Raw genomic sequence first — 20,631 nt, forward strand, 5'->3', positions numbered from 1 at the left:
ACTTCAAACCTGAACTGGTCCCTGAAAAATAGTGAGTTTGAAAATTTTGTGAAAAATTGGAAAATTGCTGCTGAACTTTGAAGCCCTCCGATGTCTTCCAAAAGTAAAATCACATCAATTTTATGATGCAAACATAAAGTAGACATATTGTATATGTGAATAAAAAATTTTTTTATTTGGAATATCCATTTTCCTTACAAGCAGAGAGCTTCAAAGTTAGAAAAATGCAAAATTTTCAATTTTTTCATCAAATTTTGGAATTTTTCACTAAGAAACGATGCCAGTATCGACAAAATTTTACCAATATCATAAAGTAGAATATGTCACGAAAAAACTATCTCAGAATCAGAATGATAGGTAAAAGCATCCCAGAGTTATTAATGTTTAAAGTGACAGTGGTCAGATGTTCAAAAAACGCTCTGGTCCTAAGGTGTAAAATGGCCTGGTCCTTAAGGGGTTAAATAACTATACAGCTAAATATATACCAAAGGGGAACAAATATAAACAATTAAAACTAAATCCTACATGGCTGACAATTATAGTTTTGCAACAGCTGTAGGCACACTGGTTGGGAAACACTGAGCTAGAGTCTGTTTCCTCAACTCAGGGGTTCCCCACCAGTGTGCCTAAAGCTGTTGCAAAACTACAACTCCCAGCATGTATGGTCTGTCATGTGAATGTACAGGGTACATTCACACGGGCGATTTACAATGGGTTTCCTCCCAAATTTTCCACCGCAGCTCAAACTCCCAGCGGAAAACTCACTGTGAACCCCCGCCTGTGTAAATGTACCCTAAAAACACTACACTAACACATAATAAAAAGTAAAACACTACATATACATATACACCCCCTTACGCTGTCCCCCCTTCCGCCCCAATAAAAATTAAAAACGTCTCATATGGCAGTGTTTCTTAAACGGAGCCTCCAGCTCTTGCAAAACAACTCCCAGTATTGCCGGACAGCCATTGACTGTCCTGGCAGGCTGGGAGTCTTGCAACAGCTGGAGGCACCCTGTTTGGGAAACACTGCTGTAGGGTTTCGGTGGAGACAAGCCCCATCCTTGTATCTGGGTCCTCCCCTATTGCAAATTCCTCATTCAGGCCTCAAATGCGCATGGCGCTCTCTCACTTCAGAGTCCTGTCGTATTTCAAGGCAACAGTTTAGGGCCATATTACGAGTAATTCTGTACTCAGGAGAAATTACATTACAAATTTTGGGGGGATTTTTCTCCTTTTACCCGTTATGAAAAGGTAAAGTTGGGGGTCACACCAGCATGTTAGTGTAAAAAAAAATAAAAAAATTTTACACTAACATGCTGGTGTTGCCCCATACTTTTCATTTTCTCAAGAGATAAAAGGAGAAAAAGACCCCCAAAATGTGTAACGTAATTTCTGTACGCCATATGTTGGCGTAAAAATGCTCTGCGTGTGAACTACATGGCTCAGGAGTGAGAGAGCGCCATGTACATTTGAGGCCTAAATTGGTGATTTGCACAGAGGTGGCTGATAGTTACAGCGGTGCTGACATGAACGCAAAAAAAAAATATCCACAAGTGACCCCAGTTTGGAAACTACACCCCCACGGAACATAACAAGGGGTATAGTGAGCCGCAAGACCCCACAGGTCTTTGACAAATTTTGTTAAAGTTGGACATGAAAATAAAAAATGTGTTGTTTTTTTCCTGAAATGCTAGTGTTTCCCCAAATCTTTCATTTTCACAAGGGGTAATAGGAAAAAAGCCCCCAAAATTTGTAACACCATTTTTTCTGAGTATGGAAATACCCCATATGCGGATGTAAAGTGCTCTGCGGGCGAACAACAATGCTCAGTAGAGAATAAGCGCCATTGGGCTTTTTGAGAGAGACTCAGGCTGGAATTGAAGGCCATGTGTGTTTACAAAGCCCCCATGGTGCCAGAACAATGGACCCCCCCACATGTGACCCCATTTTGGAAACTACAATCCTTACAGAAATTAATAAGAGGTACAGTGAGCATTTTCACCCCACAGGTGTCTGACAGATTCTTTGAACAGTTGTCCGTGAAAATGAAAAATTTAATTTTTCATTTGCATAGCCCACTGTTCCAAAGATCTGTTAAATGCCAGTGGGGTGTAAATGCTCACTCCACCCCTTATTAAATTCTGTGAGGGATGTAGTTTCCAAAATGGGGTCACATGTGGGGGGGGGGGTGTTCACTGTTCTGGCACCACGGGGGGCTTTGTAAATGCACATGGGCCCCGACTTCCATTCCAACCAAATTCTCTCTCCAAAAGCCCAATGGCGCTCCTTCTCTTCTGAGCATTGTAGTTCGCCCAAAGAGCACTTTATATCCACATATGGGGTATTTCCATACTCAGAAGAAATCGGGTTACACATTTTTGGGGGCTTTTTCTCCTATTACCCTTGTGAAAATGAAAAGTTTGGGGTAACACCAGCATTTTATTGAAATTTTTTTTTTACGTCCCAATTCAACGAAAGTTTGTCAATCACCTGTGGGGTGTTAAGACTCACTGTACCCCTTGTTACGTTCCTTGAGGGGTGTAGTTTTTTTACTGTTCTGGCATCATGGGGGCTTCCTAAATGCGACATGCCCCCAAAAACCATTTCAGCAAAATTCGCTGTAGTGTACATTTGAGGCCTGGGGTGGCTGATTTTACAGTGGTTCTGACATAATTCGCAAAACAATAAATACCCACATGTGACCCCATTTTGGAAACTACACCCCTCACGGATCGTAACAAGGGGAAATAGTGAGCCTTTACACCCTACAGGTGTTTGACGAATTTTCGTTAAAGTTGGATGTGAAAATGAAAAAAAATATATTTTTTACTAAAATGCTGGTGTTACCCTACATTTTAAATTTTCACAAGTGAGAATAGGAAAAAAGCCCCCCAAAATGTGTAACCCCATTTCTTATGAGTAACAGCATACCCAATATGTGGATGTTAAGTGCTCTGCGGGTGCACTACAATGCTCAGAATAGAAGGAGCACAATTGGGATTTTGGAGAGAGAATGTGTCCCAAATTGAAGGCCGTGTGTGTTTACAAAACCCCCATAGTGCCAGAACAGTGGAACCCCTCAACATGTGACCCCATTTTGGAAACTAAACCCCTTACAGAATTTAATAAGGGGTACAGTGAGCATTTACACCCACAGGTGTCTGACAGATTTTTGGAACAGTGGTCTGTGAAAATGAAAAATAAAATTTTTCATTTGCACAGCCTATTGTTCCAAAGATCTGTCAAACAACAGAGGGGTTTAAATGCTAACTGTACCCCTTATTAAATTCTGTAAGGGGTGCAGTTTCCAAAATGGGGTCACATGTGGGGGGGGGGGGTCCCTGTTCTGGCACCACGGGGAGCTTTGTAAATGCACATGGCCCCCGACTTCTATTCCAATCAAATTCTCTCTCCAAAATCTCAATGGTGCACCTCCTCTTCTGAGCATTGTAGTTCGCCCGCAGGACACCTTACATCCACATATGGGGTATTTCCATTATCAGAAGAAATGGGGTTACAAATTTTGGTGGCTTTTTCTCCTATTACCCCTTGTGAAAATGAAAAATTTGGGGTAACACCAGCATTTTAGTGAAAAAACTAACATTTTTAATTTTCACGTCCAACTTCAGCAGAAATTTGTCAAACACCTGTGGGGTGTTAAGTTCACTCTACCCCTTGTTACATTCTGTGAGGGGTGTAGTTTCCAAAGTAGTGTGCCATGTGTTTTTTTTTTTTTTTGCTGTTCTGGCACCATAGGGGCTTCCTAAATGCAACATGCCCCCCAAAAACGATTTCAGCAAAATTTGCTTTTCAAAAGCCAAATGTGACTCCTTCTCTTCTGAGCATTGTAGTGCGCCAGCAGAGCACTTGACGTCCACACATGTGGTATTTACATACTCAGAGGAGTTGGGGTTACAAATTTTGGGGGGCATTTTCTTATTTGTAAAAATGTAAAATTTGGGGGAAAACTAGCATTTTAGTGAAAAGAAAAAATAATAATAATCATTTACACATCTACTTTAACAAAAAGATGTCAAACACCTGTGGAATGTTAATGCTCACTGTACCCCTTGTTACGTTCCTTGAGGGGTGTAATTTCCAAAATAGTGTGCCATGTGTTTTTTTTTTTTTGGCTGTTCTGGCACCATAGGGACTTCTTAAATGTGACATGTCCCCCACAAACCATTTCAGAAACACACTACACTCTCCAAGATCCCACTGTTGCTCCTTCCCTTCTGGGCCCTCTATTGCACCCACAGAGCACTTGACATACACACATGAGGTATTTCTTTACTCGAGAGAAATTGGGTTACACATTTTAGGAAGATTTCTCTCCTTTTACCCCTTGTAAAAATTCAAAAACAAGGTCTACAAGAACATGCAAATGTTAAAAATGGAGATTTAGAATTTTCTCCTTCAATTTGCTGCTATTCCTGTGAAACACCTAAAGGGTTAACAAACTTTTTGAATGTCATTTTGAATACTTTGAGGGGTTCAGTTTTTATAATGGGGTCATTTATGGGGTATTTCTAATATGAAGGCCCTTCAAATCCACTTCAAAACTGAACTGGTCCCTGAAAAATGTCGATTTTGAAAATTTTTTGAAAAATTGGAAAATTGCTGCTGAACTTTGAAGCCCTCTGGTGTCTTCCAAAAGTAAAAACATGTCAACTTTATGATGAAAAAAACATATTGTATATGTGAATCAATATGCAAATGCAAAAGGCAAAATTTTCATAAATTTTTTTGATTTTTCAGCCAAAAATTATGCAAGTATCGACGAAATTTTACCACTAACATAAAGTAGAATATGTCACGAAAAAACAATCTCGGAATCAGAATGAAAATTAAAAGCATCCCAGAGTTATTAATGCTTAAAGTGACAGTGGTCAGATGTGCAAAAAATGTCCGGGTCCTTAAAGGGGTACTCCGGGGAACTAAATCCATAGCCCATTCTTTTAAAACTTTTTTTAAAACGTTTTTTTACATTTATTTTACACTTTTTTTGTCCCCATAGGGGACTATTTATAGCAATCATTGGATCACTAATACTGTTCAGTGCTATACATAGGGCATAGCACTGATCAGTATTATCGGCGATCTTCTGCTCCTGTGTGCTGGAAGGCAGATCAGTGCAGAAGACCCCGGGAGACTGACGGAGGCAGGTGAGGGAACCTCTGTCCGCCATCTTACCTGATCTGATCCCCGCGGCAGTGCTGTGGACGATCAGATCAGCCATTATAAGTGCCGCACTGCTGCAGATGCCGTGATCTGTATTGATCACGGTACCTGAGGGGTTAATGGCAGACATCAGCACGATCGCTGATGTCCTCCATTACCGGCGGGTCCCGGCGGCTGTCAGAAGTGAGCTCCTGCGCTCCTGTCACAGCCTCGCTGTAAATGTATGGTGCTGTGCACTAAGTGATGCTGAGCAGTGCCATACATTTACGGCGCATGTTCTTAACCCCTTAACCCCTTAAGGACCCAGCCATTTTACACCTTAGGACCCGGCCATTTTTTGCACATCTGACCACTGTGACTTTAAACATTAATAACTCTGGAATGCTTTTAGTTATCATTCTGATTCCGAGATTGTTTTTTCGTGACATATTCTACTTTAACATAGTGGTAAAATTTTATGGTAACTTGCATCCTTTCTTGGTGAAAAATCCCAAAATTTGATGAAAAATGTGAAAATTTAGCATTTTTCTAACTTTGAAGCTCTCTGCTTGTAAGGAAAATGGATATTCCCAAAAAAAAATTTTTTTATTCACATATACAATATGTCTACTTTATGTTTCCATCATAAAATTGACGTGTTTTTACTTTTGGAAGACACCAGAGGGCTTCAAAGTTCAGCAGCAATTTTCAAATTTTTCGCAAAATTTCGAAAAACACAATTTTTCAGGGACCAGTTCAGGTTTGCAGTGGATTTGAAGGGTCTTCATATTAGAAATACCCCATAAATGACCGCATTATAAAAACTGCACCACCCAAAGTATTCAAAATTACATTCAGTCAGCATTTTAACCCTTTAGGTGTTTCACAGGAATAGAAGCAAAGTGAAGGAGAAAATTCACAATCTTCATTTTTTATACTCGCATGTTCTTGTAGACCAAATTTTTGAATTTTTACAAGGGGTAAAAGGAGAAAATGGATTGTTATTTTTGTAGCCCAATTTCTCTCGAGTAAGCGCATACCTCATATGTCTATGTAAAGTGTTCAGCGGGCACAGTAGAGGGCTCAGAAGCGAAAGAGCGACAAGGGGATTTTGGAGAGTATGTTTTTCTGAAATGGTTTTTGGGGGGCATGTTGCATTTAGGAAGCCCCTATGGTGCCAGAACAGCAAAACCCCCCCACATGGCATACCATTTTGGAAACTAGACCCCTTGAGGAACGTAACAAGGAATAAAGTGAGCCTTAATACCCCACAGGTGTTTCACGACTTTTGCATATGTAAAAAAATATATAATTTTTTTCACTAAAATGTGTATTTCCCCCCAAATTTCACATTTTTTCAAGGGTTAATAGCAGAAAATACCCCCCAAAATTTGTAACCCCATCTCTTCTGAGTATGGAGGTACCCCATAAGTTGACCTGAAGTGCACTACGGGCGAACTACAATGCTCAGAAGAGAAGGAGTCATATTTGGCTTTTTGAGAGCAAATTTTGCTCGGGGGCATGTCGCATTTAGGAAGCCCCTATGGTGCCAGGACAGCAAAATACCCCCACATGGCTTACCATTTTGGAAACTAGACCCCTTGAGGAATGTAACAAGGGGTACAGTGAGCATTTACAACCCACTGGTGTCTGTCAGATCTTTGAAACAGTGGTCTGTACAAAATGTTTTATTTGCACAGCCCACTGTTCCAAAGCTCTGTCAGACACCAGTGGGGTGTAAATTCTCACTGCACCCCTCATTACATTCCGTGAGGGGTGTAGTTTCCGAAATGGGGTCACATGTGTTTTTTTTTTTGCGTTTGTCAAAACCGCTGTAACAATCAGCCACCCCTGTGAAAATCACCTCAAATGTACATGGCGCACTCTCCCTTCTGGGCCTTGTTGTGCACCCCCAGAGCACTTTGCGCCCACATATGGGGTATCTCCGTAGTCGGGAGAAACTGCAATACAAATTTTGGGGGGCTTTTTTCCCTTTTACCTCTTGTCAAAATGAAAAGTATAGGGCAACACCAGGATGTTAGTGTAAAAAATTAATTTTTTTACACTAACATGCTGGTGTAGACCCCAACTTCACCTTTTCATAAGGGGTGAAAGGAGAAAAAGCCCCCCAAAATTTGTTAGTCAATTTCTCCCGAGTACGGCGATACCCCATATGTGGCCCTATTCTGTTGCCTTGAAATACGACAGGGCTCCAAAGTGAGAGCGCCATGCGCATTTGAGGCCTGAATTATGGATTTACATAGGGGTGGACATAGGGTATTCTATGCCAGTGATTCCCAAACAGGGTGCCTCCAGCTGTTGCAAAACTCCCAGCATGCTTGGACAGTCAACGGCTGTCCGGCAATACTGGGAGTTGTTGTTTTGCAACAGCTGGAGGCTCCATTTTGGAAACAGTGGCGTACCAGACGTTTTTCATTTTTATTGGGGAGGGGGGCTGTGTAGGGGTATATGTAGTGTTTTTTTTACTTTTTATTTTATTTTGTGGTAGTGTAGTGTAGTGTAGTGTTTTTAGGGTACAGTCACACGGGCGGGGGATTACAGCGAGTTTCCCGCTGCAAGTTTGAGCTGCAGCGCAAAATTTGCTGCATCGCAAACTTGCAGCCTGATAATCACTGTAAGCCCCTGCCCATGTGAATGTACCCTGTACATTCACAGGGGGGGGAACCTCCAGCTGTTATAAAACTACAACTCCCAGCATGCACAGTCTATCAGTGCATGCTGGTAGTTATAGTTTTGCAACAGCTGGAGGCACACGGGTTGGGAAACACTGAGTTAGGAAACAGACAATGTTTCCCAACCAGTGTGCCTCCAGTTGTTGCAAAACCACAACTTCCAAACATTCTCAGGCATGCTGGAAGTAGTAGTTCGGCAACATCTTTAGAGCCAGATGTTGCCGAACTACAACTCCCAGCATGCTTGGAGTTGTAGTTTTGCAACATCTGGAGGACTACAGTTTGCAGACCACTAATACAGTGGTTCCCAATCTGTGCCCTTCCAGATGTTGCAAAACTACAACTCCCAGTATGCCAAAACTGTCAAGGGCCAGAAGGGCCAGATGTTACAGAACTACAACTCCCAGCATGCCTGGACAGTAAGGGCATGCTGAGGATGTGTAGTTTTGCAACATCTGGAAGGGCACAGTGGTCTCCAAACTGTGGACCTCCAGATGTTGCAAAACTGCAACTCCCAGCATGCCCAGACGCCAAGGGCTGTCTGGGCATGCTGGGAGTTGTAGTTTACAGGGTCCCATTACAGCAATGCATGTCACTTTACGGCGACGTGCATTGCTGTAAAGGGCCCGACCGCGGCTGAAGATCTACTCACCTGTCGCCGCCGTCTTCCTCGCCGGGATCCGGGTCTTCAGGTACGAGGTAAGTATCGGGGCCGGTCCCCAGCACTCCCCCGTCCCCCGCCGCGTCCTCTGGTCTTCCTCCCGTCCTCTCCGGACTTTCAGGGGCCGGGCAGGACGGGAGGAAGTAACCGCCCCCCCCCTCCTGCGATTGGTCGGTTAACTAACCGACGGATCGCAGGGTATAGGAGGAGGTGGCAGGCTTGCCACCTCGCTCCTATACATTAGCATGTCTGTGACAACCGGGATCATGCAAAATTACCGGGCAGTCGGGTCCCAGAGACCCGATCAGCCCGGTATCGCCGCAGATCGCAAGGGCGATTTCCCTTGCGATTTGCGGCGATTGCCGACATGGGGGGCCTACATGGCCCCCCTCGGCGTTTGCCCTGGATGCCTGCTGAAGTATTTCAGCAGGCATCCGCTTCCAATCTCTGCCCGGCGCACGGCAGGGGCCGGAAACCGCCAGGGCGTAAGTTTACGCCGTGGGTCCTTAAGTACCAGGGCGCCGGGGCGTAAAATTACGCCCTGGGTCCTGAACAGGTTAAGGACGTCATGAGTCTGCTCCCATTCTATAGCGGGTCGTACCCGGCTTCTAACAACAGCTGGGACCCGTGGCTAATAGCGCGCAGCACTGATCGCGGTGCCGCGCGCTATTAACCCTTTAGAATCGGCGTTGAAAGTTGAACGCCGTGTGCAAAGTGAAAGTAAAACCATGCCGATTAGCTCAGGGAGCTGTTCAGGATCGCTGTGGCAAAATTGCGGCATCCCGAACAGCTGTAAGACACGAGGAGGGTCTCCTACCTTGCCTCCTGGTGTCCGATCACCGAATGACTGCTCAGTGCCTGAGATCCAGGCATGAGCAGTCAAGCGGCAGAATCATCGATCAGTGGTTTCTTATGAGAAACCATTGATCAATGTAAAAGATCAGTGTGTGCAGTGTTATAGCCCCCTATGGGAGCTATAACACTGCAAAAAAAAAAGTGAAAAAAAAAAAGTGAATAAAGATCATTTAACACCTTCCCTAATAAAAGTTTGAATCACCCCCCTTTTCCCATAAAAAAAAAACCCAGTGTAAATAAAAATAAAAATAAACATATGTGGTATCGCCGTGTGCGGAAATGTCAGAATTATAAAAATATATCATTAATAATTAAACCTCACGGTCAATGGTGTATGCGCAAAAAAATTACATAGTCCAAAATAGTGCATTTTTGGTCACTTTTCATATCATGAAAAAATTTATAAAAAGCGATCAATAAGTCCTATCAATGCAAAAATGGTACCTGGAATCTCAGATCACGGCGCAAAAAATGAGCCCTCATACCGCCCCATACGCGGAAAAAGAAAATAGTTATAGGGGTCAGAAGATGACAATTTTAAACATATAAGTTTTCCTGCATGTAGTTATGATTTTTTTCCAGAAGTACGACAAAACCAAACCTACATAAGTAGGGGATCATTTTAATCATATGGACCTACAGAATAAAGATTAGGTGTCATTTTTACCGAAAAATGTACTGTGTAGAAACGGAAGCCCCCAAAAGTTACAAAATGGCGTTTAAAAAAAATTTTTTGTCTCACAATGATTTTTTTTTCCGTTTCGCCGTAGATTTTTGGGTAAAATTACTGATGTCATTACAAAGTAGAATTGGTGGCACAAAAAATAAGCGCAAAATTGAAAGAGTTTTTAAAGATTTTTTAAAGGTAAGGAGGAAAAAACGAAAATGCTAAATGGAAAAACCTCGGGTCCTTAAGGGGTTAATCAGTGTTCCGCTAATAATTACCAGAAACAAAAGTGAGTGCACCCCTAAGAGGAAATGTCCAAATTGTGGCCACCATTATCTCCAGCCCTGCCTTTTCCACACAGTTTTTTTTTTCTGGTGTTTTTTTGGAAAACTCCCACTGCAGTTTTTGAGCCAAAGCCAGAAGTGTATTCAAAATGACTAGGAAATATAAAGGAAGTACTTATACTCTGTGCTGCTGGATCCACTTCTAACTTTGGTCAAAAACTGTGACAGTTTTCCAAAAAAAAATAAAACCTGTGTGGAAACCTAGCCTTAGTCTCTTGGGCATGGAATGCACCAGAGCAGGTTGCCACTGGGGTCCTCTTCCACTTCTGCATGACGATTTCACAGAGCTTGTGGATGTTGGAGACCTTGCGCTCCCCCATCTTCCAGTTGAGGATGCCCCACAAGTGCTCGATAGGGTTAAGATCTGGAGACATGCTTGGCCAGTCCAAGGTGGTCTGGGAGGAGTGTTTAGGGTTGTTATCATCTCCGAATACTGCCCTACGGCCTGGTCTCTGAAGGGGGGGGGGGGTCATCCTCTGCTTCAGTATGTCACTGTACATGTGGGCATTCATGGTTCCCTCAATGAACTGTAGCTCCACAGTGCCAGCAGCACTCATGCAGGCCCAGACCATGACACTGTTGTGTATTACCATATCAACATTTCCATCACCATGCTTCACTGTAGACAAGAGACACTTGTCTTTTTACTCCTTACCTGGTTGCTGATACACGCTTGATAACATCTGAACCAAATAATCTTTATCTCATCAGACCACAAGACATGGTTCCTGTAAGGCAGGGTTTTAAGATCGCAACGGGTGTCCGGAGTGACACCCGCTGCGATCTGTCTATTAGTGCAGGTACTACTACAGCTCCCAGCATGGAGCAGAGTTTGCTCCATGTTGGGAGCAGTAGTACCTTTCAGAAAGGGACAGATCACAGTGGGTGTCACTCTTGACAAGAGAACATCACAGCCAAGTACAGTGCCTGGCAGGGGAGCGGAGCGGAGAGCTGCGGAGTGCCGCCTGCTTCTCCAGATTATAAAGAACGATTGCAACGGGTGTCAGTAGTAATATATGTTTATTTTTGTTTACATTATTTTATTTGAAAAGGGGGGATTCAAACATTTATATAAACATTTATTTTTACTGGAGTTATAATTATTTCATGTAGCACTTATAGGTTTATATATAAACTGACTGGACTGCCTAGTAAGAGCAGAGCTGGGAGACATGTCAGCAAGAGCCAGATTTAGACTGCTTTGGGTTCACTCCGATACTAGGAGAGGAGGCTGGGCTAGGGACTCTTTACAGTCACAGGCTAGGGAGCATCAGGTGACCAAGGCATCATTTATACAACAGTATGCACGTTTTAACCCTAAGGCTAGGTTCAGACTACGGAATCTCCGGGCAGAAAATTTCCGCCCGGAGATTCTGAGTTCCGCCTGCGCCGACTGAATAAGTCGGCGCTTGGACCGCGTGGACACTGCAGTCTTCCATAGACTACAATGTGTTCTGCGAGGAATTCCACCTGAAGAAAGAGCAACACCATTCTTCAGCCGGAAATTTCTAAGCGGATTTACTAAGCGGATTTTCCGCTTCACAAATTCCGAAGTGTGAATTTGTGAACGGAAAACCATTCACTACACTATACATTTTAGCAAACGGAATTTCTGACGGAAATTTTACGACTGAATTTCTGTCGGAAATTCCGTAGTCTGAACCTAGCCTAAGACTTTGGAACATAACACTGAATTTAATGGAGGCAGCATGGGTACACTGCAGTAAATGTTAGCGTACTGTTCTGCTGGTATGCTGACAGATTGGTAGGCCAGATAATAAATGTGAATAGAGCCTTACTTATGCATTGTATCGCAGTGTTAGGCCCTATTCAGGCAAGATGTCTGTCCAAAAAAATTATGGGCGGACGCTCTGCAGGCAGCAGGCATCAGCAGAAAAAGCCGACGCTAGAAACAAATGAGATGTTCATTATTTCAGAGTCTGGAATTTGAATTTTTGCAGCAGATGTTTCCACCATGAAAATTCTGCCTTGTGCAGCAGAATCCCATTGAAAAGAAAGGGATTATGCTGCAACTGAATTTCCAAGCAGAATTTTTCTGCTGGATTCTCCTCGGAAATTCCGCTGTGTAAATGGAGCTTATTCTGGTATTATATAACAGCAGAATTTAGACATTAAAGGGGTACTCTGGTGGAATTTTTTTTTTTAATCAACTGATGCCAGAAAGGTTAACAGATTTGTAAATGACTTCTATTAAAAAATACCTTCCAGTACTTATTAGCTGCTGAATACTACAGAGGAAATTATTTTCTTTATGGAACACAGAGCTCTCTGCTGACATCACGAGCACAATGCTCTCTACTGACATCTCTGTCCATTTTAGGAACTGTCCAGAGCAGCATATGTTTGCTATGGGGATTTTCTCCTACTCTGGACAGTTCTTAAAATGGACAGAGATGTCAGCAGAGAGCAGAGCAGAGTAGCGTTTCAAAAAGTCTGATCAATACAAAAATGGTACAGCTAAAAACTTCAGATCACGGCACAAAAAATAAAAAGTTATAGGGGGTCAGAAGACGACAATTTTAAACATATACATTTTCCTGCATGTAGTTTATGATTTTTTCCAGAAGTACGACAAAATCAAACCTATATAAGTAGGGTATCATTTTAATCGCATGGACCTACAGAATAATGATAAGGTGTTATTTTTACCGAAAAATGAACGGTGTAGAAACGGAAGCCCCCAAAGTTTACAAAATGGCATTTTTTCTTCAATTTTGTCGCACAATGATTTTTTTTTCCATTTCGCGTAAATGTTTGTGTAAAATTACTGATGTCATTACAAAGTAGAATTGGTGGTGCGAAAAATAAGCCATCATATGGATTTTAGGTGCAACATTTAAAGGGTTATGATTTTTAGAAGGTAAGGAGGAAAAAACGAAAGTGTAAAAATGGAAAAACCCTTCGTCCCCAAGGGAATAAAATGGAGATGTCAGCAGAAAGCACTGTGCTCGTGATGTCAGCAGAGAGCACTATGTTCCAAAAAGAAAATAATTTCTTCTGAAGTATTCAGCAGCTAATAAGTACTGGAAGGATTAAGATTTTTTATTAGAATTAATTCACACATCTATTTAACTTTCTGGCACCAGTTGATTAAAAAAAAAGTTTTCCACCGGAGTACCCCTTTAAATATAACTATTGAACACAGTATCATGTAGAGCAGTATTCCCAATTCTATAGCTCCCAGCTGTTGCACTTTTGGGCACCAATAATCATATATAGGTGTCATATAAGGACAGCCATGGTCTGGTCTACAATAAAACCCTTGTGGGTATTACTACACATGTATAACTAGAAGTAATGTCATCGCAGGCGAGGGCCAGCAGAGGGCGCAGTCCGCTGTATTCACGTGTAGAGCCGAGGCCAGTAGTCTCTCTTGATCGCTGTGTTTGTAGTTTGTTGGTTACAGCCCACAAGCTGGGAGGAAGCCTCCGGAGCCCACGTGTGTGGAGACATGGCTGGGAAAGCCACCTGGGAGTACCGGGGGGACCCTGAGCGGCCGGCTCTGCTGGGTGAGTCTTGTTGCACAAGCGGCTTTACAGCGTTGCCTTTCCCTTGCATGCTACAAGTGACCAGGTAGTGCTGCTGTAGGTCCTGAGCTCATGTGACAGTCTACAGCCTCCTTGTCTGCTCTGTCTGGCTCTACATAGTTGTGTCATGGACAATCTGCCAGAGCAGTAGTAATTGTTGTCATAGAGCAGTCTTAAAACCACGACTGATCTGACTTCTTATATACATATACTGGACCACGAGTTAATTTCATATATATATATATATATATATATATATATATATATATATACACACACACACACACACTGAACCACAAGTGATCTGCCTTATATACATATACTGGACCACGAGTGATCTGCCTCCATATATGCATATACTGGACCGCGAGTGATCTGCGCCTCCATATATGCATATACTGGACCGCGAGTGATCTGCGCCTCCATATATGCATATACTGGACCGCGAGTGATCTGCGCCTCCATATATGCATATACTGGACCACGAGTGATCTGCGCCTCCATATATGCATATACTGGACCACGAGTGATCTGCCTCAATATATGCATATACTGGACCACGAGTGATCTGTGCCTCCATATATGCATATACTGGACCACGAGTGATCAGCCTCCATATATACATATACTGGACCAGGAGTGATCAGCCTCCATATATACATATACTGGACCACGAGTGATCTGTGCCTCCATATATACATATACTGGACCACGAGTGATCTGTGCCTCCATATATGCATATACTGGATCACGAGTGATCTGCGCCTCCATATATGCATATACTGGACCACGAGTGATCTGCACCTCCATATATGCATATACTGGACCACGAGTGATCTGCCTCAATATATGCATATACTGGACCACGAGTGATCTGCCTCAATATATGCATATACTGGACCGCGAGTGATCTGACTTCATATATGCATATACTGGACCAGGAGTGATCTGACTTCATATATACATATACTGGACCAGGAGTGATCTGCCAACATATATATTCATATACTGGACCAGGAGTGATCTGCCTCCATATATACATTTACTGGACCACGAGTGATCTGCCTCCATATATACATATACTGGACCACGAGTGATCTGCCTCCATATATACATATACTGGACCACGAGTGATCTGCCTCCATATATACATATACTGGACCACGAGTGATCTGCCTCCATATATACATATACTGGACCACGAGTGATCTGCCTCCATATATACATATACTGGACCACGAGTGATCTGCCTCCATATATACATATACTGGACCAGGAGTGATCTGCCTCCATATATACATATACTGGACCAGGAGTGATCAGCCTCCATATATACATATACTGGACCACGAGTGATCTGCCTCCATATATACATATACTGGACCACGAGTGATCTGCCTCCATATATACATATACTGGACCACGAGTGATCTGCCTTCATATATACATATACTGGGCCACGAGTGATCTGCCTCCATATATACATATACTGGACCGCGAGTGATCAGCCTCCATATATACATATACTGGACCACGAGTGATCTGCCTCCATATATACATATACTGGACCACGAGTGATCTGCCTCCATATATACATATACTGGACCACGAGTGATCTGCCTTCATATATACATATACTGGGCCACGAGTGATCTGCCTCCATATATACATATACTGGACCGCGAGTGATCTGCCTCCATATATGCATATACTGGACCACGAGTGATCTGCCTCAATATATGCATATACTGGACCACGAGTGATCTGTGCCTCCATATATGCATATACTGGACCACGAGTGATCTGCGCCTCCATATATGCATATACTGGACCACGAGTGATCTGCGCCTCCATATATGCATATACTGGACCACGAGTGATCTGCCTCAATATATGCATATACTGGACCACGAGTGATCTGCCTCAATATATGCATATACTGGACCACGAGTGATCTGCCTCAATATATGCATATACTGGACCACGAGTGATCTGCCTCAATATATGCATATACTGGACCGCGAGTGATCTGACTTCATATATACATATACTGGACCAGGAGTGATCTGCCTCCATATATATTCATATACTGGACCACGAGTGATCTGCCTCCATATATACATTTACTGGACCACGAGTGATCTGCCTCCATATATACATATACTGGACCACGAGTGATCTGCCTCCATATATACATATACTGGACCAGGAGTGATCAGCCTCCATATATACATATACTGGACCACGAGTGATCTGCCTCCATATATACATATACTGGACCACGAGTGATCTGCCTCCATATATACATATACTGGACCAGGAGTGATCTGCCTCCATATATACATATACTGGACCACGAGTGATCTGCCTCCATATATACATATACTGGACCACGAGTGATCTGCCTCCATATATACATATACTGGACCACGAGTGATCTGCCTCCATATATACATATACTGGACCACGAGTGATCTGCCTCCATATATACATATACTGGACCAGGAGTGATCAGCCTCCATATATACATATACTGGACCACGAGTGATCTGCCTCCATATATACATATACTGGACCACGAGTGATCTGCCTCCATATATACATATACTGGACCAGGAGTGATCTGCCTCCATATATACATATACTGGACCACGAGTGATCTGCCTCCATATATACATATACTGGGCCACGAGTGATCTGCCTCCATATATACATATACTGGACCACGAGTGATCTGCCTCCATATATACATATACTGGACCACGAGTGATCTGCCTCCATATATACATATACTGGACCGCGAGTGATCTGCCTCCATATATGCATATACTGGACCGCGAGTGATCTGCGCCTCCATATATGCATATACTGGACCGCGAGTGATCTGCGCCTCCATATATGCATATACTGGACCGCGAGTGATCTGCGCCTCCATATATGCATATACTGGACCGCGAGTGATCTGCCTCAATATATGCATATACTGGACCGCGAGTGATCTGTGCCTCCATATATGCATATACTGGACCACGAGTGATCTGCGCCTCCATATATGCATATACTGGACCACGAGTGATCTGCGCCTCCATATATGCATATACTGGACCACGAGTGATCTGCCTCAATATATGCATATACTGGACCACGAGTGATCTGCCTCAATATATGCATATACTGGACCACGAGTGATCTGCCTCAATATATACATATACTGGACCACGAGTGATCTGCCTCCATATATGCATATACTGGACCAGGAGTGATCTGCCTCCATATATACATATACTGGACCACGAGTGATCAGCCTCCATATATACATATACTGGACCACGAGTGATCTGCCTCCATATATACATATACTGGACCACGAGTGATCTGCCTCCATGTATACATATACTGGACCACGAGTGATCTGCCTCCATATATGCATATACTGGACCAGGAGTGATCTGCCTCCATATATGCATATACTGGACCACGAGTGATCAGCCTCCATATATACATATACTGGACCAGGAGTGATCAGCCTCCATATATACATATACTGGACCAGGAGTGATCTGCCTCCATATATACATATACTGGACCAGGAGTGATCAGCCTCCATATATACATATACTGGACCACGAGTGATCTGCCTCCATATATACATATACTGGGCCACGAGTGATCTGCCTCCGTGTGTGTGTGTGTGTGTATATATATATATATATATATATATATATATATATATATATATGATCAAGAGATGTGAGTATGGAGCATTAAGGTGTCAGAACCTTTTTGTAGTATAAAAGCCCATCACTGCTGCCCATCCCTCCTCCGATAGACCCTTAGATAGGGATAAATAAAATGAATTTAGGGAAGGACAAAGGAGCAAAACAAAGATCCTGGAAAGAACTACAGATGGCAGCTGAGCACGTTATCTCAGCTTGTTAGACTATGATCACATCTTGTATAGATTTTTTTTTTTAACGTTTTGCATACAAAGTAACAGTATGGTATTTTCTATTTATTTTGCAGTTCAATTTTCCAATGGAACGATTCAGACTCCAGAAAATGTTTCTTTTACATTATATAACAACAAAGGTGCTACATCCCCTATCAAAAGCCAGAGAATTTTGGTAAGACAGATCATTGCTAACTATCCTTGGTATCTTTTATGGCTTCATCCTTGGTATCTTTTATGGCTTCATCCTTGGTATCTTTTAAAGTATACCTGTTGTCAATAAAACACTTTTGGTATAATGTTGATAATACCATTATATGTACAGTCATGGCTGTAAATGTTGGCACCCCTGATATTTTTCTAGAAAATGAAGTATTTCTCACAGAAAAGGATTGCAGTAACACACGTTTCACTACACACATGTTTATTCCCTTTGTTTGTATTGGAACTAAACCACAAAAGGAGAGAAAAAAAAGCAAATTGGACATATCACACCAAACTCCAAAAATGGGCTGGACAAAATTATTTGCACCCTTAACTTAATATTTGGTTGCAATCCCTTTGGAAAAAATAACTGAAATCAATCGCTACCAATAACCATCAATAAGCTTCTTACACCTCTCAGCCGGAATGTTGGACCACTCTTCCTTTGCACACTGCTCCAGGTCTCTCTTATTGGAAGGGCGCCATTTCCCACCAGCAATTTTAAGATTTCTCCACAGGTGTTCAATGGGATTTAGATCTGGACTCATTGCTGCCACTTCAGAACTCTCCAGCGCTTTGTTGCCATCCATTTCTGAGTGCTTTTTGACGTATGTTTGGGTTCATTATCCTGCTGGAAGACCCAAGATCTCGGACGCAAACCCAGCTTTCTGACACTGGGCTGTAAAGTGTGACCCAAAATCCATTGGTAATCCTCAGATTCCATGATGCCTTGCACACATTCAAGGCACCCAGTGCCAGAGGCAGCAAAACAACCCCAAAACATCATTGAGCCTCCACCAGATTTCCCTGTAGGTACTGTGTTCTTTTCTTTGTAGGCCTCATTTCATTTTTGGTAAAGAGTAGAATGATGTGCTTTACCAAAAAGCTCTATCTTGGTCTCATCTGTCCACAAGATGTTTTCCCAGAAGGATTTTGGCTTACTCAATTTAATTTTTGCAAAATGTAGTCTTTCTTTTTTATGTCTGTGTCAGCAGTGGGGTCCTCCTGGATCTCCTGCCATAGCGTTTCATTTCATTTAAATGTTGACAGTTCGCGCTGACACTGATGCTCCCTGAGCCTGCAGGACAGCTTGAATGTCTTTGGAACTTGTTTGGGGCTGCTTATCCACCATCTGGACCATCCTGTGTTTACACCTTTCATCAATTTTTCTCTTCCGTCCACGCCAAGGGAGATTAGCTACAGTGTCATGGGTTGCAAACTTCTTGATAATGTTGGGCTCTGTGGACAAAGGCAAATCTAGATCTCTGGAGATGGACTTGTAATCTTGAGATTGTTGATATTTTACCATATTTTTTGGGTTCTCAAGTACTCAGACAGTTCTTGTCCTCTTTCTGTTGTCGATGCTTAGTGTGGCACACACAGACACACAATGCAAAGACTAAGTGAACTTCTCTCCTTGTTTCTGCTTTCAGGTGTGATATTTATATTGCCCACACCTGTTACTTTCCCCAGGTGAGTTTAAAGGAGCATAACAGGATTGAAACAATCTTAATTTTCCACAATTTTGAAAGAATGCCAATAATTTTGTCCAGTCCATTTTTGGAGTTTGGTGTGACATTATGTCCAATTTGCTTTTTTTCCTCCCTTTTTTGGTTTAGTTCCAATACGCACAAAGGGAACAAACATGTGTATAGCAAAACATGTGTTACTGCAATCCTTTTCTGTGAGAAATACTTCATTTTCTTGAAAAATTTCAGGGGTGCCAACATTTAAGGCCATGGCTGTATATTTCTAATATATATTGGTTAAAAATGTGTATATTTTTGTCCCTGCAGCTATTACCTGTGTCTCTGTGAGGAGTCCAAATACAGTTAATGTTGGTGGACAAGCAGGGCTCTGCACTTATACACATTTTTTAACCAATGTATATTACAAATTTACATATAATGGTAGTATCTACATTATATCAAATGTTTTTGTTGACGACAGGTACAGCATCATAAGCTGGTTGCACGTCTCTTCAATGATAAACATAGAAGAGAAAACCTGTTACATGTCTGGAGCCTTCCCCCATAACCTCTTGTGGACTCGGGGCGTCCTGAGACCCCCTTATATCGGCGATTGCTGCAAATCGCTGGTCAATTCAGACCAGCGATTTGCGGCAGTTATGGGCTACACGAATTTCCGGTGACCCGGAAAATAAGGGTGATCGAGGCTGTCCGACACAGCCCCGATCCCCCTGAAAGGATAGGAGTGAGGTGGCAGGGGTGCCACCCCTCCTATCCCTGCGATTCGTCAGAAATGACCGACCAATTGCAGAAGTGCATGCTGGGAGTTGTAGTTTTGTAACAGCTGGAGGAACACTGGTGGCGAAGCACTGAGTTTGTCTGTTACCTAACTCAGTGTTTCCTCACCAGTGTGCCTCCAGCTGTGATTGGTTTCTATGGGCACTAGAGATGAGCGAACTTACAGTAAATTCGATTCCTCACAAACTTTTCAGCTCGGCGGTTGCTGACTTTTCCTGCATAAATTAGTTCAGCTTTCCGGTGCTCCGGTGGGCTGGAAAAGGTGGATACAGTCCTAGGAA

General features: G+C 42.7%; 1 protein-coding gene across 2 annotated transcripts in view; it reads left to right on the forward strand.

Moving 5' to 3' along the window:
- The first annotated feature begins 13,761 nt into the window (after nucleotides 1–13,761).
- Nucleotides 13,762–20,631, forward strand: part of POLR1E (RNA polymerase I subunit E) — a 36,992-nt gene continuing 30,122 nt past the window's right edge. For both annotated transcript variants that reach the window (XM_056518309.1, XM_056518310.1), the window contains exons 1-2: nucleotides 13,762–13,912; nucleotides 17,954–18,054. In XM_056518309.1, coding sequence (XP_056374284.1) covers nucleotides 13,855–13,912; nucleotides 17,954–18,054 — 159 coding nt within the window. In that variant the 5' untranslated portion in view covers nucleotides 13,762–13,854. The remainder of the gene's footprint in view (nucleotides 13,913–17,953; nucleotides 18,055–20,631) is intronic.

This window comes from Hyla sarda, chromosome 1 (genome assembly GCF_029499605.1).
Source record: "Hyla sarda isolate aHylSar1 chromosome 1, aHylSar1.hap1, whole genome shotgun sequence".
NCBI classification, from domain to species: domain Eukaryota; kingdom Metazoa; phylum Chordata; class Amphibia; order Anura; family Hylidae; genus Hyla; species Hyla sarda.